A 23332-nucleotide genomic window follows, 5' to 3' on the forward strand; every position below is an offset into this window, starting at 1 on the left:
TCCTTGGGGGTACTTGCTCTGCCAATGGACCGAAGCTGAGATACTTCCGCACTTACCTGAGATACTAAGGTTTTGATTGACCCTGATCAGCTGTGGCCCAGAGCATCTTTTTGGCAATCTGAAAACCTAGTCTCCCATAACGCCCAAGCGTACAGGGTTCAACTTAATTACGCAGCATTTCCGCTGTTATGTGACGCTGTCCATATGTATTTGAAGCTGGCCTGGGCTAAATTAAAACACGAAATAAATAAATAAACAACAACATTTCTTTGGCGGAAATCCGAAAACAAAGATTTGAAAACGTCGCATAATTCTTTTCACTTTTTTACCAAATACGGCATTGACTTTTTATGCGGATTTTCATTTTCAATTAGCAGAGCTCCACGGCTATGGCAGATACAGAGACAGAGACAGATATAGAGATATATTTATATAGATATGGCTGGATAGAGAGAGGAATATTGTGTCTGTAGCATGTTCGACGCTTGGATTGAAACATTTGTAGCTGACTGTCATAACAAAAGGCAATTTGTATGGCGATGTTGTCTGCTAAACGGCTTTTCGGCTTTTGCCATCGATTTGCACCAAAGATTAGCGACAACAACAGTAACAACAACAACAACAGCTAAGCTATATGAACTCATCGTGAATCGCAACATTTATGGGCCTGACCTGCCGACACCCCGTGACCCCGTCTCATGTGTGTGTGACCCCACCCGTTTATAATTGTATTTGATGTTGTTCTTGTTCTGCTGATGTTGTTGTTGTTGTTGTATTTGCGATAGATTTTGCCAGCGCTTGATAGTAATTATAAAGACAACGGCGACAATTTACATGCCATGCCCTACAACGCATATACATATACATACATATATATATGTGTTTGTACATATATAGTATATATACTTGTGTATATTATGTATCTTCCAATGAGTTCAATGAGTTTGTGACTAAGTCAGCAATTGACAGCGCGGTGCACATCAATAGAAACAGATATTCAGCAATTAATTATAAATGTAGCAAAAAGCGAGTGGGTTGTCGTTGATGATGCGAAATACAGCAATGAATGTAGTAGTTAAACATAAATTAATAACTAAATAGCATGCAGTTATACTTAAGCTTAAGCTGATGATCTTTTTATATGCAATAATGATTAAGTTGCGAATGTGATGCGAAATATGTATATTTAAAGATTGTAACTTTTTTTTACTATATGTACAGCTCTTACAGAGATTTCCATTCATTACAGCTAAACATTTGCGTTGTAGTCTAGTGTAGCCGTGAAATGCGCGCGCAAAGTTCTCGTTTGAAAATCAATGAAGTGCCGCAGCAGCTACAACAACAACAACGACAATAAAAACTAGTGACAATAATGCATTGTAATTATCGGTAAACAATTCTATATAGAAAAAAAAAAACAACTATGTAATCGACTAATTTGTTTGAGTTTATGGCAAAATCAAATCAAATGCAAAGCAAACGATCCCAACGATCAATGCCAAAGGGTGTGGGTCGCATTCAGGCACTTTCTTTGCCAGTCGCTTACACAAGATCAACTGAGCTATATCTAGCTAGATATGTATATAGAAAGCAAATCCAAGTGGATCTCGATTGCTTGGCATGCGGCCACCCACAGGTGAGCTGTGGATGCGCAGCTGCCTCGAGGCGGGTGGGTCTCAGTCTCTGTTTGGCTCTGGGCTCTCGCGGCTGTGGGTGTGGGGTTGCGCGTCTTGCTCGATGCACCTCTTCGCCTATTGGCGGTGCGGCGCGTGCAATACGCTCACTGGCAGCCAGTTTATGGCCATAAATGTTCACTCATTTGCTCGCCACATATTTGTCAGCCAGCGGGCAAGCTGCCAGAGGCAGCAGCTACAAAAATAGAGAAAGAACAGAAAAACTAATTGCAGCAGATTTAGTCTAGTGCAGTGACAGCACCTCTGCAATGGAACCACAATTTCCTAAATCAATTTAAGCATGTGAGTTGGCTAAATACTCGGACTAAACTAATATACATTAAGCTTAATGAAAATATCATCATAATCCAGTGCATTTCCCATTCCATTCAGCAGCTGAATGCATTCAATATAAATATTTTATGCCGCTGCCCGAAAGTATGCTACACAAATTGTGCTAAACCGCAGCAATTACGTATACGTAATTACGCGCTCGTTTCGCGTCTATTTAATGCGATGGCTCGACTGAAATTGTGCCAAACTAATTACAGCAAATCAATAACGTGCGGCGTAAACACAACAATTTAAACAAAATATAAACTTGAATGGGGCGTGGCAAATCAATCAGTGCGACATTACACCAGGGCCCGCCATGGGAGCACAGTTCATGAGCAGCCCAGAGTCAAGTGACGTGCTCTGGTGTTGCCACAAATGCAGTCGCTGGCAAATTGGGTGCACAAAAAAATATATAAAAAGAAAACAAAATTGCGGCCAAACAGTCGCCAAGGTAGACTCGACCACAAAAGGGCAAACGTTTTGTGGTGCAGGCGAACCCAGGAGCAAAGCGTCACAGGCTGCCACAGCCACTGCAATGCGGTGCCATTGCCCAAGTTGAAGACGGAGCAGGCCAGGCTCGGGCGCAACTTAAACTGTAATTGGCCGTGCGAGTGAGCACCAGTGTTGCGTCGCCCGCTCACTGCGCCGGCCGGCCCATTCACAAGGAAGTGCAGCCCGAGTCGCAGCTCGAATGTCGAAGTAACTAGAGACATGAATAAAGCCAGCACGTAAAAAGTTTCACTTCTGTGTGGAGCAGACAAGAAAATGAACCGAAAACAGTGCAGCTCTGAAATGAGGAGAGTGACTGACTAGTAGATACCCTGTAACAATCAGATGCAAGTGGGAATGTAAATAAAATGCCTTGTGATGCTAGTTAAACGTAGAGAGATGGTTATGGATATGGAGTCGTATAAAAATTCAGTTACAGCTGTATCTAGTTCTTCCATATATTCACTATTATTCTCTAACTCTACCTCTATCATTAGCATTAGTATGTATACCCATTTTCTCCTTGTCTAATGCAAGCATCAGAAGTGAAACACATTTCCTTTTGTCCATTCCGGCGCCTGAGGCACGCCCACAATGGTCTTGCACTTGTTTGCATACGTAAGGAAACGAGGATTTATTTATAAGACCCGCCAGCCAGCGAGTGGCCGAGTGGGCGAGTGAGCGGGGGGAGCTGCAGCACAGCTGTGCTACGTGCAACATTTTGACGCTCCATTAGTCTATTTTTGTGTTGTGCTATTGAACCCAATACAAAAGGAGGAGGAGAGAGTGAGAGAGAGCGGGAGAGTTTGAGAATGCCGCTGAAATGGAAAGTGAATGCGGCGCAGGTGGCACAAATGCCATGTGCGATGCGGTCTTTGATGCGCGCTGTCTGCAGCGCCTGTCACGGCGTGTCGGAGAATGGGAATGGGGGAGGGAGGGAGTTAAAGGTTGTGCCGCAGTGTGGCCAGTGTCACTGCAACTCATTTGAAATTCCAAAAAGGAAAAGGTGACGTCGCTACGTATCCTTGGTATGTCCAGGGCCAGGATAGCCGCAGCCAGCAGCAGTAGCAGGAGTAGCAGCAGCAGAAGCAGCAGCAGCAGCCATCAGCTTGGAGCTCATATGCATGTAAAAGGACATGCCGTTTGGTTGTCGTCCTTTTTTTGCTTAAAGGTCACAAATTGTGTCTTCCCTCACTTTGCACTTGAAATTTTTGAGTTTGACGTTGGAAATTTGTTCCGAGTGTCCGCGTGGAAAATTAATGCGAATGTCATACCATGAAGGACATATGCCACAGTACATGTCCTTGTCTCCGTCCAAGGCCAGCTGTGCGCAATCTGTAAGGATTCAATACGTAATACAGTAGTAAAAGCTGAAGTTGTTTGTGTTACACATTCATTTATTGAATTCTCAAATTGAATTATGTTTACGATTTCTAGCTGAAGTTTGTCGTTATGATATGCCTGGCGTTGCTAAAGTATGCAGTTACGAATTTGTAGTGTGCTTAAGAAGAAGATGATATCGAAAATAAGTCTAATCTATGCGATAATAACTAGAGCCTGCAAGCTCATGTACATATACATGTATATAAGTATATGTTATATAAGATATGATTTATGTGCGTGGAGTTGAACGTTTTTCGGTTTGCTACATTTGCCATGTTATTGGGAGAGAGAGGGGGTAGAGCTCTTAAGTTAACTATATCGATTATGATTGACATCAAGTAACAACTAACTGTTAAGAGGCGCCGGACCAGGGAGAAATCCATTCACACCTGATCACGCCAAATATGTTGAAATATGCAATTATAATTCAGTTGTTGTAAAGCTATGTGTGCTTAAAAATATATATATATATATATAGTTGTATATAGTATTCATGGTACTAAAAGAACGAGCATATATAATACGAGTATGATATATCATGTATTTGTAGTTCTAATTCATACTAAACTCTGAAAGTGCAAACAGCTACGATTTTCATTTAATTTTCTTTTTGCTTTTTTTTCTGAGGGTTTTCTCATCGTTTATGTATAAAATTGTCAATATTTCTAAATTGTATCTCTTTGGTTTTGTTTTTTGTCAACATTTAGAATACGTTAAGAACACGGAAATATTACGTGGGGCATCATCAAATCGTAAACCAATAAGTTTCATCTCGTTTTCCAGTTTCAGTGTTTAACAAAATTTCCATTTCATATGGCACAAGGACCATAAGTGTCCTTCTTCCTCTTGTTCTTCTTCCACAGCTTTTTGTTGTTACATGTTTCACTTTTCATAACCTCTGCGAACTGCAGCAGAGCCCACTCCAACACTTGCCGACATTGTCGAAAAGTTTCTGCAATTTTTGTTAGTTCTTCATTTGCTGTGCTATAAAAAACTTTTCCCTTTTTATTTTTTTTTGTTTGTTATCCGAAAAACGAAACTTTTCCTGTGCGTGTGTGTGTGGGTGTGTGAGCTGGTGTTGTTGTTTGGCTGTGCCTTAAATTTGCCCATATTTTCAAGTACAAGTATGTATAATATAGTATATATAATGTATATAAGGTATATATAAATAGTAATCTGTTTGTTTTGCTTGTTAGGTATCAAAAAATTCATATAAAAAACGTTTGCTTAACAAATTCGCATTATTTTCGTTAAAAAATCTCTGGCTTAAAAATTGTGTATTGTATTTGAGTTGCTTTACGATTATTAAGGAATCCAAAAAACAATTTCGGTGTGCGTGTGTGTGTGTGTGTGTGTGTGTAGTTTGCTGCAAATTAAGCCCGCCGCACGAATCTCTATGCAAATTCCTGTTGCCAGCCTTTTGCCATAGTTAAAACCAATTTGCCATGTATTTGTGCGTGTGGGTGTGTGTGTGTGTGTGTGTGTGTGCGTGTGTGTTAGTCGCGTGTGCCACGCCTCCTGCTGTCCAATATGGAATATGCGCCTAGTAGGTAATGCGTCCCAGGCGCGTTGCAGGCAACGTCGTTGGCTCCGAGCTGGGCAGCTCGCCGCAACGCTGCAGCCAGCTCCAGGCCTGGCCGCAGAGCACACCGACTCTGGCCAACATTCAGAAACAGTTGCTGCGACGCTTCGACGCCGACGTCGATGTCATTGAGACCGAAGCGGTTGTTGTTGTCGCAGTTGCCGTTGCAGTTGCAGTTGCCGTTGCTGTCACTCTCGTTGCTGCTGGCAGCAACGCGGCCGCGTTCTATGTTTTCTTAAGCTGCCCGACGGCCGCACGGCCGGCAGCTGGGGCATGGCTGGAGCATTTGGGCGTACGCGTCTTCTTCACCAGGAAGCAGGTGAGAAACTCAATGGGCGAGGGCACCTTCTGCAGGCTCTCCTCGGAGCTGGAGAACGACTGATGGCATTCGGTGCGCGCATTGCTGCACTTGCTTCGGCCACTGGCGCCGGGTCCGTCCATCTCCAAGGCATGCCGATAGTAGTTCTTGCAGCACTTCTTGGACAGATTGTACATGCGCACGGTGCGATCGATGTTCTCGTCATCCTCCTCCTCGCCGGCCCTCAGATTCAGACCCAATCCACCCACGCCCACGTCATGTGAGTTCGACTTGACCATGCTGGCAGTGTGGGCTTGGAGTTGTTGCTTTTGCTGCTGCACCTGCTCCTGGCTGATCTCCTGCTGCTCCAGCTGCAGGCTGTGCTGCTCCTGCTGCAGCTTCTGCTGCTGCTGCTCCGCCTCCGCCTCCTGCTCCTCCTCCAGATTGTTCTCCGAGTCATCGTAGAACTTGTAGCTGCGATAGCGCGCATGTCGTCCCTGCCAGTCGGCGCGTCCAGTCCAGTCTGTGCTCGCTGGCAGCGACAGCTGAATGGTGGGCGTGCGATAGTACTGACGGTGCGGATGGAAGCCCAGACCGAAGTCGTCCAGATAGGATTGTGTGTGGATGTTGTCCAGCTCGTCGGCCACGCTCAGCAGGAATGGCAGCGTCGACATGGTCTCCTTGTAGATTGTGCGTCGTTTTTTTCACAACAAATATGCCAAGAAATCTCTGCAGAGAGTCAAGCAATTCGATTTCCTTTCTTAGTCGAGTTCAAATTGAAGAACTTTCAATTTGCGCTGGCCTGGTTTGTTTTCACTTTTCAGGCGGCTGGCGCTGAAAATGTGTAGGTATCTCTGTATCTATGCTACGGCGGGGGCATACACACACATGCACATGCACATACAAACACAAGCACAAATACAAATACACACGCGCTCGCACAGTAGTAACACAACACAAACTGCACTTGTTTGCTTTTACTTTGCTTTGCTAAACTTCTGCACTCGGCCGAGTCACTGGCTCTAGCTGGCTCTGGCTCTAGCTCTGGCTGGCTGGCTGGCTCCGCTCGCAGGCAGCTGCACGGACTCGAAACTGAAACAGAACTGAAAGCAGAATTCACGAAACGAAATGCAATTTACCAGCGCTGCACGAAGCGCGATTATGCTGCTACAACATCATCATCATCATCATCATGCATGCACGGAAACTCCTTCGGCTCTCTCTCGCTCTCGCTCTCCCTCTCTGACTCTCTCTCTCTCTCACTCACTCACTCAGTCGGCTACTGGTCACGCGCTCACGACTTGAATACGATGTTGGCACGAAGTGCAGCGAAAAACCCAAATAAAAACAACCCCAACCCAAAGCTACCCCACACACATACATGCACCTATACATGCACACACATACACTCACACACACCCGGAATATTTCACTAGCCAGTGCAGCTACTAGATTTGAGGCTACGCTTGGTTTATGTTTTGATTTTGCACGTACGACGCGGCGTATGCGTGTTATTATGGTACGCCCACACGGAGCGCGGTTCAGGGGCTCTCGCTGCTGGAATTTTCCGAGCGCGCTTTCGCGCCTTATTGTCATTACTTTATACACGTTTTTTTTGTTCGTTTTTGTTTTCGTTTGCTTGTTTTTGTTTTGCTTCTTTTAGCCATTTGGCCTCCAGCATTGCAGGCTGCATCGCGTCCCTGGCTTGTCTGCTGCGAAGGACGACGACTGCCGCTGCGTTTGTATGCAGCATCGTATAATGTGTGTGTGTGTGAATGGGTGGGTGTGGGAGATTGTATGTATGTGCCTTGTTAGCTTAATGCGCAATAATTCATTTCGGGAAATTATTGTGCAGGTGGCGAACGCTGACATTAAGTGGAATTTCGTTGGCAAATGCAATTGAATTTTGTGACCGAGCCAAAATGAAGATTTGTGCAGTCAATTGAGCTAGACAAACAGCAGGATTTGTGCCTAAGACCCTGACTGTTAACTAGAAAACCTATTGAACTGGATGAATATTGCTGAAGATGGCTTTGATGTTCGATTTGAGTTGCCTTGGCAAAGGATAAACTTAAAAGTTGCCGACATTTAGTTCAACTGGGGGAAGAAATCTTTGGCTATATATTTATCTCTCTTCCTATAAAAGAATATATATAAATATCAATAACTATATGTATTCGCATATAACTCTAAATTTATATTTGATAAAGCAATTGCTATACAAATTTTTGCTACTCTTATCACATAGTTTCTACCAATTATGTTTGTTTGCTTTTTTTCCGAGTTGCACAAATTGCCTACATTATTCATGGCCAACATGAACTGCACAAATCCGAAAATCCCAACCAATTGGCTCCAGTTCAGGAGCTGTGCTCTATGAGAGCCGCTCTTATGGGGTCAAACAACGGAACAGTCAACGAAACGGGCCTGGCAATTATGCAGAATTGCCTTGCTGCAGGGCACACATCAGCCACAACAGCAACAACAGGCAGCAGGCAATGCGAAATGAAAAACTACAGCACACAAACACAAACACTTATAGAAAGGCAGTGAGAGAGAGAGGGAGAGAGATAGAGAGGCAGAGAGTCATATGTGACTGAGCTGTCTGGCAGTTAGAGACACTTAAGCCTGCGGTGAGCGGTTGTCGTTTGTGCCACGTATCGAGCGCAGTGGGCAGCAGGAGGGGGCGGGGCAGACAGGATTAGAGGCAAAGAGAGCAGGAGTGAGTCGAGGTGCAGCACATAAATCTTTTAGCACTCTATATGACACAGTTTTGGGCCAACATGCCGGGGGGCCAGTCCAGAGACCAGAGACTGGCTGCTCATCAATCGGACGTTCGCTCGTTCGCTCGCTCCGTCGCTTTGACCCCTCGACAGCTGTCCGTGCACCTCTAGACGATGACGGGCTGGTGATAAGCGAGCAGCAAAGCAGAGGACACAGGCGGAGGAGGCGTGTCACTTGAACATGTTGTGACTGCCACAGGCTGCTGCTGCTGCTGTTGACGTTGTTGTTACTGCTGCTGTTGCTGTTGTTGCTGTCATTGTTCTGTGGAGTGCCACACACGCAAACAGCAGCGACAACAGCGCCAGTGGCTCGCATTACTTATACGACACGTTGGCCTCATTCACAAGTCGTTTAATTCATTTAATTGCATTTAATACTTAGCACATTCTATTTCGGGCAGGGGAGGCACGCACTCAACACCCACCGGGGCTCATGACTTGAAATATTTATGGCAATAGCCAAGCAAAGTGCAAGCGGCAAGCATAATACAAATTAGAAATGCATTCCGACGTACGCGCATAAGCAAAGCTACGCCTCGCATGTCCTTGTGCCAATTCCCACTCGCCAGTTGCCATTTGCCAATTGCCAGCTGGCAGCACGGTCTTTGACTCAGCGGCCGATGGACGGACTGAATGACTGACAGTTCGTATCAAATTATCTATAAATTGGAATTGCCATAGCACGCCATCGATGAGGATATACACATACATACATACATGGATACAGATACATGTATATACTTATATTTGCATAGCGTGTTGCCGAGTAACATTTGATTGTTTTTTATTGGCAGGCTGGCAGGCAGGAGGGCAGGAGGTCAGGCAGGAGGCAGTCTCCTGCCGTGTGAAATTTCATACTTCATTTTATCAAATGCCGCAGATGCTTGCTTTTTAATCTGATACCTGTGGGAGTGCATGAAAGGGGTATATTAACGTTGAGCATAGATATGTAACAGAGAGAAGAGATTAGAAAGAAGAATCAGATATAAACCTAAAGACTTTGCATGCAGATTTGAGGAAAAGCATTGAAGAAAGTTGCAGTTGTGATGCTTTCCATTTTATTGGGTATCTTTTAGTCGTTCTTTTTTTGTTTTGTTTTGTTGTTGTTGCTTTGTTCTCTTTTTTGCAAGTCGAGCAGGACACATGCAATCAATTTGTAGAACACAAACTGTTTCTTTGCCTTCGGTATTTACACGAGATTTGAATTTAATTTTCAGGTCACACAAAAGGGGGACACACTGTACGTGTGTGTGTGTGTGTGTGTGCATGTGTTTGTGTGTGTGCAGCGAGGATGTGCTTGCTTGGTAGTCAAGTGGCAAGCGAGGCATAAAAAATGCAATAAATATTTAAATTACGATATCAGCGCGCTGCACGCAAATAAGAAACTGGGTTCAGGGCCCCTCAAAAACTAGGCTAACTGTGGATAATGCTACAAAATAATTAAAAACAAAACACTCCCAAGACGAGCTGCCGCTACAGCCGGCTCCCCAATGGGGCTGCTGATATTTATAATGAGCGTGAGGATGTGGAGCAGCCAAATGAGAGGTGACAGCAAATTTAAGGAGTGAATTCATTTAAAGATTGCATGCAAATTTTATATCTACGTAAACCGGTTTCCCTATTTGATAGAAATTTAAATGAGCCGCGTGGAAATGAAAAATTAATGACAGTTTTATGATTTGCACGAATAACAGTTGTTGTTATTGAACCCCAGCGCTTTCCATTGTCTACGCCCAATGATAGAGTAGTCACAATTTTGTAGCCGACTGTCTAATACTTGCTCACAGTGTAAAAGTGTTAATAATTTATAAGCTAAAGCTTTGACTGTGGAAGTCTCCAGAAAATGCTGCATCTGATGATATGGAGATTTATGCCATAAAACTCAAGGAGAATTGTGATTTGCCAGGCCAAATTAAGAGGTCTTTAGTTGGATAAACATACATACATTGTGGCAGACACGAAAACAGCATCCAGTTCAATGTCATCAGCCAATATACTCGTTTTGCTGCTCGACAGAGGGCAAACAAACACTCAATAGCAAACAGTTCAGACAAATGTAATTCAAATCATTCATTTCATTTATTTTGCAGCTCCCGTTGGCTTGGCTTTAATTGGCGCCGCGTTTTGCATTTGTTTAATATTTAAAGCTCAACAATTTTGCACAATATCTAAGACGGCAACAACAACATGAAGCCAACAGCGATTTGTATGTACAACAACAACTGTAAATTTACAACAACAATCGTGTCAAGTTCAACAAAAGCTTCGCCCATTGTTGTTGTTGTAAATCTCATATATAAAATTCGTGGCACGCACAGAGCCCAAAAAAAAGCAGAAAAAAAATGAAAAAACCTGTTAATGCGTTTGCCTCTTGTCAAGTGCACCCACGCGGCGCCCAAAGAAACAGAGAGAGAAAGAGAGAGAGAGAGAGAGAGAGAGAGATAGAGGGAGAGAGATATAGATGTTGAGTGAGAGAGGCGACGCGCTGCCAGAGCGAACTGAAGACAAAATATTTAAGTTGGCCGACTTCAAGTGAAGTTATCTCTTAGCCAGGCCTGAAGAGGGAGCGCGCTGCTGAGTTGACCTTAGAAATAGGGCGCTAGAGAAGGATAAAAGATAATCTAATTCATGCATATTTGATAAGCACACGCGCTCCCCTGCTCAGCAGAGCTTCAGAGCTTGCCTAATGCTATGCTAATGAACGCAATTATAAAGTAAACTTTAAAGTTTAAATATGCATAAAAAAAAATGAATAGACAAAAAGAAGAAAATAGTTGCACTAATTTGCTAATGGGTTGTACATAATGTTTATATCCAAATTACACAAAAACAACGTCTTACTCATCAGCAGCAGCAGCAGAAGCAGCAGCGGCAGCGGCAACAAAACTTGCAGCATCATTATAGACCCGGGATGCGACAAGCTCTGCGAGCTGTCAATGTTCGCCACTCGCTCGCTCGCTCGCTAGCCCACTCTCTCGCTCTCCCTCTCTCTGCCTCTCTCTCACTTTCTGTGAAGGTATAGGGCGACTACCTATGCAGACCGATCGCTGGCTCAGGTCAGAGGAGTGTGGAGTGCAGAGCTCTTCATGTGTGTATGTGGCTTAAAGTGCTCGCGGCTCATAAGCTCAGCGGCGGTTCGCTCCGAGCTTGTCTTGAACTTTGGCAGTCGTTTACGGTTGTTTCATGCGGCGCGTTGGCAGCGCGCTACGATCTACGAGTATACCGAATTTCCGAAGTTTCCCGGTCATTAAGGCAAAACAATTCAATTACTTGCTAAGCGAAAATTTGTATTTGCCAGCCACTGCGAGTCCATTCAATCCGTTCGCGTGCGCCCGTTAAATAAACGCGCGCTGATTTTTATCACCGTTGCCTGTGTGTGGCACGGCAAAGAGCCATATAACTATCCTGCTGCCATCCGATACCATCTGAACTTCACACACACACGCACACACACATTACCTATCGCGTGAGTGTAAGTGCGAGTGTGAGCGAGTGAGTGTGTGAGTTAGTGTGTGTGTGTTTACAGAGAGTGCATAAATATGTGTCGCTGTTATCCTGAGCTGTCAGTTCACGGATGAGCTTCAGCGCATTCAGATGTTGACCCATATTAATTAGTTGAATAAAATTATTCCAAAATTATTCAAAATTCCGAGCAAAAATTCAAGCGACGCGAGGCGCTAAAACTAGTTTTTTCCCTTTAGCGCTTCTACTACAACAACAAATAAATAACAATAAAAGGCAGCAAAAAATAAAAGACATTATAAATTACAATATTTCTTATATGTGTATGGCTACATACATATAGCGCAGAAAGCAAAGCAAAGAGTAAAGAAAAAGAAAAAACTAAACCAAATTGAAGAAAAAACAAAAAAAAGAAGAAAAAACTAACCCAACGAACGCATCGTAGAGCATTCAACAACTTGTTTATTTCAAAATATAAGTGTATATATAACAAAAGGCGAAAACCTGAAAGCGCGTATATCTTATAAATAGTGCGCTTTGTTTCGGCACCAGACGCTGGCGACCATCGGCAACCACACCAACACCAGCAACAGCAACAACACCCAGCAATAACAACAACAACAACAAGTGGCAGCCGTCTTGACGTAGGTCAGGCAACTGCGAGAGCCAACATCAATAAATAAATCTCAAACTATGCGCTGATTGAGCTGCCGGCACAAAGTCGTAACGAACAGCTGTCCGTCTCTCAGTCAGTCCACCTCGACTCCCCTAAATCAGCCCATGCTGTGCCGGCTGCCCTACGCGGTGTTCCATAGCAGCTCCGTCGATTGTTGAAAGTGCACAAAATGCTACACTGGTCATTGATTGTCAGCGCCCTGGGCGCCATTGTCGCTGTGCTGTGCGCCTACTGCGGCTGGTCACTGTTCCCCACCATGATACACAAGAAGGTCGAACAGGTGAGTCTTGATATGGAGAGTAGACTATTTAATGAGAATATATTGGATAAGCTACAAAGTTTGAGGTCCTTGAGGCCACTGAGTACTAGCTGTAAATCTGTTGAGGTCACACTCCCAAGCTCCCACAGCAAATAAGTTTTTTAACAATTAGAGGTTTTCGTTAGAAACAATTATTGAAAATTGAACTATAATGTATTTGTTCTTTAAATATTCCATTTGCCTTGAACAAACTTCTTCAACTGATAATTGAAAGCCTGGCTGAATCACAGTTGTTTATGGTTTACTCGCAGCAAATATGTTTATTACCAATATATGTATATATATATATATATATATATATATATATATATATATATATATATATATATATATATATATATATATATATATATATATATATATATATATATATATATATATATATATATATATATATATACACTCTCTTTCAATGCATTGACTGTCAGAGGTTCTGAAGGCTTTGCCAATTCACAGCTGTTAGAGTCTGGCTCAATAATTCACGGCTTTTTTCCAACAACAATTTCTCTCATTAACAAATAGACAAAGTGCAAATATTTGGTAATAGGCAGACAAATATATGTATATGTATATATTTATTTGCTGTATAAATGTTGGAATTGTGAAATTTCGCAATGCATAAATGTATTTATTCTTGATATTAGCAAGCAGACAAATGGCAATTGATGAAGGTAGATATATACATATATGTATATGCATGATGGATTTCTTAAGACAGCTGAAGAGAAAAGAAAATCTTATTAAATTTGATCAAAAACACTTTGATTAATTGTCTATGTAGAAATAAGAAATTCCATAAATTCTAGCTTTCAACGATAAATATATTGCAATAAGTCACATTCATATTTCTTATGACAAGTTTAAATTAAATTTAAGCTCCAAACATATGTTAATTGGTTAACATATGAGTTAACACAGGTCAACAAAGTTCAGTAGGCAAGTCTATTGAATGATTTCACAATTTTCAATGAATTTAGTACCATCGAAGGAAGTTACTAAGTTCTATTAGAAATAAACAAGGCATGCTCGTTCTTCTTATGTTTTGTTGGCATGTGTAATTGTAGCTCATAGCTGAGATTCCCTAAACTTATTCGCTTGGCTTGTACTTCTATTTGGCAAATCTATAATATTCTTTTAATACTTAGTAAATAATAACTTCGTATTCGTATGCACGCTCAAGTTCTTAGCCACTTTAGACGCATTCAGATGGGCTAACATCCAACCACCCATTTGCACTTAAAAAGTGCCGATGTACATTGTCAACGATGACCTTCAGAAGAACATGGAGCCATTACATTTAACATGCAGCCATTACTCATTACGATAGCCCCATCGGGCAATTGCATAACATCGCGTCGATCTACACGGTTGCGACAGGGCTTCATTATCGTCATGAATGACGCGGCAGAACATGGCGCATTAAATATAAAAGTACCGTTACAATTTGTCATAGGTAAACCCATCAAATTACGAGCCCAAACATGTTAGATACAATCTATATGCAGTCCAATACTCAGAGGTAAATATCACATCATGCTATGGGAGAAATGCAATCAGTCAGCATTTCCTCTATATTCAACATGGGAATTGTTGTTAGATAAATTATATATATTAGATAGTAATATATTAATGTTAATGTATGTATGTAATGTAATGAGATCAAGTTTTGTTAAAGCTAAAAGTTGCATATTTAAATTCTAGGTCTTCTCTTTTATGTATATCATTGCAATGGGTTCTCAAGGCGCTGATTCATTGCCAATGGCCAGACGTTGCTGTTGTTGTTGTTTAATTTGTAATTAGAATGTGCCGCAGTGCTTTTTAATTGCCCTGCCCTGGCCCTGCCCATGGCGGGCCGCAACTCGCAGCTCGCATTAATTGTGCTTTTAGGGTTATCATGCTCTTTCAGCGGCAAAAACCTTGCCTCGCTAGCGCCCATGGATGAGGTCAACTTAGCCATGTTTTTATGACGCTTTACGAGGCATTGTTTAGTTCCGTATGCAGCATATCTTTCAGCTGCAATCTAGAATGGCTAAGAGTTCAAAGTTAGCCTAGAGCCGGCCAAAGGTTGGTGCTATTAAAAAATAAATAAAACGTTGTCGCCTTCAAGTTGAAGGCAGCCAATAAGGCATTTCTATTTGTCATTCAAACATGCAAATGAAAAACCAATTGAAATTCAAAGCAATTGATGGACAAATTATTATGCAATTGCGCTTAAAAGGCCAGGCAATTAGCACGTAATATTCGGCGGTGTCTTGGGCTAGAAAGTCTAACCAATTATTTATTACGCATACGCCGCGTTGACCCCAGCGACTGGGCACATTCTTGGAGACTGAACCACTGAGCCAGCCACATTTGCATACGAATAAGATTTTTTTTTTTTTAATAAATTTCAGTCACGTTTTAGCGCTTGCTGTGACTTTGATTTGTTGTTGTTGTTGTAGTTGTTAAAATTGGTCAATTTCGCAATAGTTATTTTGTTTTTATTTTATGTTTTTTTTGTTTTTGTGTTTGTTATTTTGTATTATTATTTTGTTTGGCTGCCAACTGAATTTTGGGCCAGTGTCAATGCGGCTCTTGTAGTCGTTGATTATCTTCGACTCTCTTCGCTTGCCAGCTCTTAAGGTTAATCAAACGTTTTGTATGCTCTTTACACTGGTTGACTCCGACGCTGGCAGCGCTGCCCGTGCGTCTGTGTGCGTGTGTGTGTGTGCGTGTCTCTGTGTGCATTGACCTTGAAATATTTGTGGTTATTTTTATGCTTTTCGAAGATCTCTTTTGACAATTCCTCAAATTGTATCATGTGTAGTACGTATGTCCATATCTGTACTACGTGGCCCCACTATAAAATTTATATTGTTTTTCGTGTTTTTTCGTTGCCAATTTTCGGCATTTATTTGCCTCGAGAGTGAATTGTTAATATTTATGGAAGCTTCTAGTCGAGGCGCCTACAGTCCAGTGTTAATTTTCGCACAGGGTCACACATAAAATAAAAATGCATTTTGAAAAATGATATATGAGCGATATGAGGCGATCACGTTCAATCTAATAAATAAAAATGTTTTGCTCTTAGGAATTTCGGTCATTGCACTTTGACAACAGCAGCGAGAAATGCGTTTCAAATAAATTCAAAAGAATTAAAAATATTTGCATACGTATATGAAAAATAATCAACAAATTTTACTGTTGACATATTTGCTGTCTGCTAAAAGTAAACTGTGAAATAAAAACTGGCTCACCGGCGTCACTGGGGCGACGTCTTGATGAGGCTGATGCGATTTATATGGCCACTAATTCATCATTTCGATCATAATTCAGTTGTTGAGGCGACAGGCGATGACAAAATTGCGAAACTTGAGCTATGAAGAAGATGATGAATGTCAAATCTAATCAGAATATAAAATTGTGATTTTTTTTTGTATTAACTCTAAGCTGCTATAATCATAGGCATCTCCTCATGACAATATCATATTTCTTCCAGAGCGTGATCATAGCCGATGGCTCGGAACAGTTTAATCGCTTTATAAAGCTACCACAGCCGTTGAACTTTAAGGTCTACATATTTAATGTCACGAATCCCGATATGATACAGCAAGGTGCCATACCAATTGTCGAGGAGATTGGACCGTATGTCTACAAGTAAATAGAGACAGTACCTATACCTATACTTATACTAATTAAATCTTTCCCACTATCTCCCTAGACAATATCGTCAGAAGAAGGTCAAGCACTTCTCGCGAGATGGCTCCAAGATTACCTACGTGCAGAAGGTGCACTTCGATTTCGATGAGGATGCATCGGCGCCCTACACACAGAGCGATCGCATTGTGGCGCTCAATATGCACATGAATGTGAGTGTGAATGTGTTTAGATATGTGCGAGATATATATCTGATGCAAATCGATTGAGTTATGCCTATTGTGTACTCGAATGTTAATCCTTTGACACATTTTACAGGCCTTTTTGCAAGTATTCGAAAGAGAAATCACAGATATCTTACAGGGTTTTGCAAATAGATTGAACTCGCGATTGAATCGCACGCCCGGCGTACGAGTCTTAAAGCGTCTGATGGATCGTATTCGCGGGAAACGTAAAGTAATTTTATTTACTACTAATTCTATAGAGCCACAGCCAAATACATATATATAGATACATATATAACAATACTCACAATGGTAATGGACTAAGAGACCTGCCCAAGACTGTCGTCTATGGGCATAGGTCAATGTTGTTTCGGTTTCGCTTTTAACTTTATGCGTTTTGGGTTGATTGAAGCACAAATAATCAAACATTGACCCAAATGGCCGGTGTTTGCCTAGAGTCTGTATAAGTCTGTTTGGGCAATTGGTAATGGATACATACTCAGATATGATCTGCGCATGCTTTTAATTAAACCACTATATTGTTCTTACTGAAGATGGGTCAGCCGATAAGCGGGTATCAATTTCATTCATCACCGTGATGGTTATTAATTTCTGATTTGACCCCAGACATGCGTTAAGTAATTAAGCTCTTAATCTGATTGATGAGCCTGCTCAAAGCCGAAGAGTTTGAGTTAGGTCAGTAATGAGAATGGGTAACGAAGAAGAAGAAGAATGGCTGGATAAATAAAACAATAATTCGATAACTACTAACACACCTTGACTTTTGAGCCTCCAGCTAGAACTGTTGGCTTAAAGGTCGCGCATTGTTTTTCATGGTAACTAATATTAATATTAATAAACTACAACAATTATAGCGCCCTTTAGCTGGGTTAACGGCATCTTAGTCAGCCTTATTGAAGATGTCAAAGTAAGTTAATCTTGTCGGCTCTATCTACATACACGTACTATGTGCATGCCTCGTAGTATCCGCTATGCTCATTAAATCCAAGTACACGCACATACATATATCATATTGATTGGCATGAACCTTGGCTGTGAATACTTTCCACGATTGTAAATATTTTGATAAATCGAAATTGAAGTTTGAATGAAATTGATTCGCTGCAGCTGTCAGTCAGCTAACGAACATACATACAGATACAGATATACATACATACATATATATGTGCATGCTTTAATAATTAATTATGTTAGTTTATATGCCTGCTAACTTGGCTAAGCATTAACTAACCCGACACGCCTGCCTTAATGCGCCTCCGCCTATCCCTTTTGCTAATGCTTGCTGCCCCGCCTTCGCCTTCGCCTTCGCCTCCGCTGCTGCCTCTGGCTTTGCCTGGCTTTTGCATACGTTTGCATGCTGCATCCGACACTTAACCTTGGATCTGCTCTCTTTGCAGTCGGTGCTGCAGATCGGCGAGAATGACCCGGGTCTGGCGCTGCTGCTGGTGCACCTGAATGCCAACCTGAAGGCTGTCTTCAATGACCCGCGCTCCATGTTCGTCCACACCTCGGTGCGCGAGTACCTGTTCGATGGGGTGCGCTTCTGCATCAATCCCCAGGGCATTGCCAAGGCCATTTGCAATCAGATCAAGGAGAGCGGCTCCAAGACGATACGTGAGCAGAGCGACGGCAGTCTGGCCTTCTCCTTTTTCGGACATGTGAGTACTCAATGACAGCCAAATGGAATCGTTAGACTTAACTGGCTAACTTTTTGTGTAACCTGCAGAAAAACGGCTCTGGCCACGAGGTCTACGAGGTGCACACGGGCAAGGGCGACGCCACGAAGGTGCTGGAGATCCAGAAGCTGGACGACTCGCACAACCTGCACGTCTGGCTCAACAGCAGCAACGAGGGCGAAACCTCGGCTTGCAATCAGATCAATGGCACCGACGCCTCCTCCTATCCGCCATTCCGGCAGCGCGGCGACTCCATGTACATCTTCAGCGCGGACATCTGTCGCTCCGTGCAGCTGTTCTATCAGTCGGACATACAGTACCAGGGCATACCGGGCTTCCGGTACTCCATAGGCGAGAACTTCATCAACGACATCGGACCCGAGCACGACAACGAGTGCTTCTGCGTGGACAAGCTGGCGAACGTGATCAAGCGCAAGAATGGCTGCCTCTATGCGGGTGCACTGGATCTGACCACCTGCCTAGGTGAGTGACCGATGAAGTAGAGGCATAGAAGCGTAGATTTATTGCTTGCCCACCTTCTTTAGACAACCGAGAACTGCTCTATATGTAGCACACCTCTCCTACTGCCTAATCGTCTTACATTATCAAATGTGTTGAGATGCCGTGCGACTATCTTAATGTATGCACATTAATTTGATCGCCTAACTAGACTCGAATAGACTCGACTATGCTAGACTTCTATATCGCTTTGCCTAAATTATCCAAAGTGTATATCCACTTTAAGTGCCCATATATTTATGTCTATAAAATATACATTTGACAGCTTTTTGGTTTTTTTTTCGTGCTTCACAGCATTTTATCTGTTATGCTAACGACTTTTCGGGCCATTAGTATGGGCATTTATGAGACCTCCCCCAACGAGTTAAAACTGTTTAATTTCCTAGCTAATTATCTAATCGTGTTTGTCACAGTCGAACTTAAGCGAGATAAAACTATTTTCAGCTGGGCCATAAAATATGTAGAGCTATCAGGTTGGGGTTATGAGATAATTTATGCAAAGGAAATCCAGAAAATCCGGAAATGCTCAACGTATGCCTGTTTACGCGCCCAACATGTTTGCTTAGCTATTGATAGAATATCCGGTTTCATATGCAAATCATTAGCCATCTATATACACATATTTCGGTATATATTTGGAGCTCTAAATCAATTGTCACTTCTATAGTTTCGAGTGTTCAGTGTCTCTATATCAAATGCAAATTTGAACAAGCTCAAGTCTTCTTTTCTAGGTGCAAAACGCACAGCTCATCAAACTTAATTTATGCGCTCGCCAATCAAATCGTCATTAAAAGCCGAATAACAAATTCTTTTGAAGCATCTTAATGCCAATTTGAAACTGCTTTTATTTCTTTCATTCATTTATGAATTCGATCTTTGCGCATGCGCAAACAGAACAAAAACAAATTGCAGTTTTAATTGTGCGTGGGCTGAGCTAAATCTTTTGATCTTTATTTCAATACACTAAGAATATGAAGTTTTTTGTTTCGTATAATGATCTGAGAGAGTTTGTAATACATAAAACCTTACATAAAGTCCTGTTTGCATTCTTATTTGTGTGAACAGAAAAACATTTGCTATTAATGAGAGAACTCAAGTAAATGGAATTTTAATTAATAGTTTTTATTCCAAGACGACAGCAGCTGTTAGGAATTATGGAGATTTTCGACTTAGGGCGTGTCAAGCGTGAAAACACTATTTTTCATAAGATTTCAGGTTGAGCAAATATTTTATAGTCTAACCAATAATTTGTTATAAATACCATTTAGCCACGCTTATCTAATAGCCAAATATAAAAGCTGAGAGTGTCTTACAGCAAGCCACACATATTTGAATTAATGTTTCGCTGCTCGACAAATCTATTGGTTTATAAGAATATATTCATAATGATTCAATATACACACATAATATGTATATAAACTATATGTTAATATATATTAGTTATATGGGAGTCCGATAAATCCACTAACAACTATATAGAAACGAGGCTAGGTAGGCTGATAATCTTCTTTATTTTCTATATACTCTGATGCCTTATATTATATTATATTGCAATATATTCGAATTCTGCCACAAATAAATTCTGCTCTTACCTGTTACTCTGAAAACCTGTCAAGAGATGATATTCAATTCAATATTTTGTGGCAATAGAGAAACATTTTAATCAGGAATAATTAAATAGCTATGGAAGAATAACAGATTGTATATATATATAGCTGACAGAGCTTAGATACTAAATTGCTTATTGAATACACATATATTATTTAAATTACATTTGCCTTAGTCTTTACCTTATAATGAGCTTTGCCTGTGAGAGCATTAACTATTTACTATTCCTTTCGATGACCAGCCATATTCATCTGGCCGTTGTCCATTGCTCTACAGCTGCGTCGTTTATTGACCCATTCCAACTCGCATTTATTGTTAATTTCTTAATTAACACTTCGGAACAAGCAGCTGCAAAAAAATGGATGGAACAGAGGAGCAGCAGAGCAGCAGCCATAAGAAGATAATTTGTATTGCGCATTTGAAATGAAAAGTGTTGATGGGTTGGTTTTATGGCTTCTGAAGTGCTCATCGGCTCATTATGATCTTCTCGAGAGGCGCTCTACAAATTGAAGCATTAAATTCCACATTCACATATTTATTATGATTATTTCTTATTTTGTTTGGGTGTTTGCCCGTTTGCTCGACGCACGTTTCAGCCAGATTCACAGATTCTTGTCTCGCTTTAATTGGCAAAACGTGAGTAAACAGTTTCAGTAATGAGCAGCATTTGGTAATGCTTGTCTGTGATATTCGCCATGCTGCCCACCAAATGAGGAAACTCTCGTGCAAATTGGTCCAATGCTAATACTAAATAAATAAATAAATATTTCATAAATAAACGTAGACGTTACTTCCGTGCTGAAAGAATTTTATAGCTGCCCAAGAGTTATTGAAAACATGGCCAAGTCGTGGGCTGCCTGCCTCGGTCTGGCTTACACTTCCATTGAACTTCACTGAGTATTAAGATATTTCGAACATATAGATATTTTGTATATTTTTATTACACGCTTCTCGAATAATCCTGTTTTCTTGCGCGTGTTTTGTAAACAATTTTAACGGCTTCATTGGCATTTTAATTCAGTTTCGATGCAAATCTCAAAGTCATACAATGCTCATCCCATCTCATGGCAATTATTTTACATTACAGATGCGCCCGTCATACTGACGCTGCCTCACATGCTGGGCGCTTCGAATGAGTATAGGAAAATGATTCGCGGCCTCAATCCCGACGCCAAGAAGCATCAGACCTTTGTGGACGTGCAAACGGTAAGTGGATCCTTGAACTCTTGTTAATTGTTTATTGCAATTTATAATAAATTATACAATTATATATTAATATTAATGAAACAGCTGACGGGCACGCCTCTGCAGGGCGGCAAGCGAGTGCAGTTCAATATGTTTCTGAAGAGCATTAATCGCATTACCATCACGGAGAACCTGACGACTGTGCTTATGCCGGCCATTTGGGTAGAGGAGGTGAGTGAAGTGCTGTCCAGCTCACCTTCGAGCACAGCCTATACTATTTACTTTTACAGGGTATTCAACTGAATGGCGAAATGGTGCAGTTCTTCAAGAAGAAGCTCATCAATACGCTGAAAACTCTGGACATTGTGCACTGGGCGGGCCTGTGTGGCGGCGTGGGCGTGGCAGCCTTTGGCCTCATCTACTACATCTACCAGCGCGGCAGACCAGTCAAGGAGCTCGTCAAGTAGGCAGAGGCCGAGCCAGAGCCAGAGCCAGAGCTAGAGGCTGCGAGCATCTAAATGTTATAAACTTATTACAGCTCATAAAGAGAAACTACTACTACTATTATTATTATTGTTATTACTATTGTAACACTCGACTAGAATTGCTCACGAATTTTTGTATATAATTTATTGTTTAAATGTGATTTTATTATATTGTGATGTAGCGCGTACTAAAAACTATGTTTAAACTAAAAATACAAATAAAATGAAACGAAAACAGCTTCACTCTCTGTTTCCTAATGGATTCCTTTGGCTATGTGTAAGCTTCCGAAGAACTCAATTAGGCTTTTCTGGGAAATAGAATCGAGTCTATTTAACAAACAACATTTAACCGCAAAATGTGGCTAAAGCTCTTAAATTCACAATTTACACACTCAACAACCATTAGCCTAGCCAAGTTCAAGATCAGCGCGTCGCGAGTGTCAAAGAAATACATAAATTATTCATTTGGTGAATCAATCAATGGCAGTAAAAATTGAGAAGCAACAAAATACAACACAAATAAATAAATATGTTCATTAAATACTATGCGCAACTGCAAATTAAAATAGAGTTGTCTTAAAAAGTTGCTAAAAAAAAAAAATAAACGAAAACAAGAAAAAACCTGTAGATGAGCTTAGGCAATGCGTCGATCGACTGCGGAGGATTGACCAAGTCCAATGAATGCAAACAAATAACAATTGAGATAACCAAGAGACAACAAAAGCGCCAAGGTGTTTGATTTCAATGCGATTGAGACACAGACACCCAGCCCAAAGGGGAGTGGTTGGGCTCGAGTCGCTGGGCCTGTCACTCACTTTGACAGCGCCACTGGCAGGCGTTTAAAAACGCGTCCCAAAAGTCGCGCGTGAGCATCCCCAACCAGTTTTATAAGATCGAAATGTAGCTGTTCTTTATTTAATATATATATTCGAAATTCATTTCATTAGCGAATTTCTAGCTAATGGCCCAAGAAACTT

At 41.5% G+C, this 23332-nt stretch overlaps 2 protein-coding genes across 6 annotated transcripts; one reads left to right on the forward strand and one right to left on the reverse strand.

Annotated features, from left to right (window-relative positions):
* Positions 1-1660: 1660 nt before the first annotated feature.
* On the forward strand, positions 1661-22594 carry Snmp2 (Sensory neuron membrane protein 2). Of its 5 annotated transcripts, none has more exons than XM_089259103.1 (12): positions 1661-1976; positions 10635-10750; positions 12232-12962; positions 16480-16637; positions 16702-16849; positions 16956-17088; positions 17737-17789; positions 18280-18540; positions 18609-19041; positions 21773-21891; positions 21976-22101; positions 22161-22594. In XM_089259103.1, exons 3-12 carry the CDS (start codon positions 12852-12854, stop codon positions 22335-22337), a joined length of 1719 nt encoding a protein of 572 aa, XP_089115229.1. In that variant the 5' UTR covers positions 1661-1976; positions 10635-10750; positions 12232-12851; the 3' UTR covers positions 22338-22594. The 5 variants fall into 5 exon arrangements, with proteins under 5 accessions (XP_089115229.1, XP_089115230.1, XP_017957746.1 ...); XM_089259104.1 differs by having other exon boundaries at positions 12246-12962; XM_018102257.3 differs by lacking the exons at positions 1661-1976; positions 10635-10750 and having other exon boundaries at positions 10765-12962.
* Positions 4510-7365, reverse strand: LOC108652165 (uncharacterized). The gene is given in 1 exon segment (XM_018102263.3): positions 4510-7365. A coding segment is annotated over 1 exon segment (1011 nt). The 5' UTR covers positions 6436-7365; the 3' UTR covers positions 4510-5424.
* Positions 22595-23332: the final 738 nt, after the last annotated feature.

The sequence above is a fragment of the Drosophila navojoa genome, chromosome 4, assembly GCF_054131105.1.
Source record: "Drosophila navojoa isolate 15081-1374.11 chromosome 4, UAZ_NAV_1.0, whole genome shotgun sequence".
NCBI lineage: Eukaryota > Metazoa > Arthropoda > Insecta > Diptera > Drosophilidae > Drosophila > Drosophila navojoa.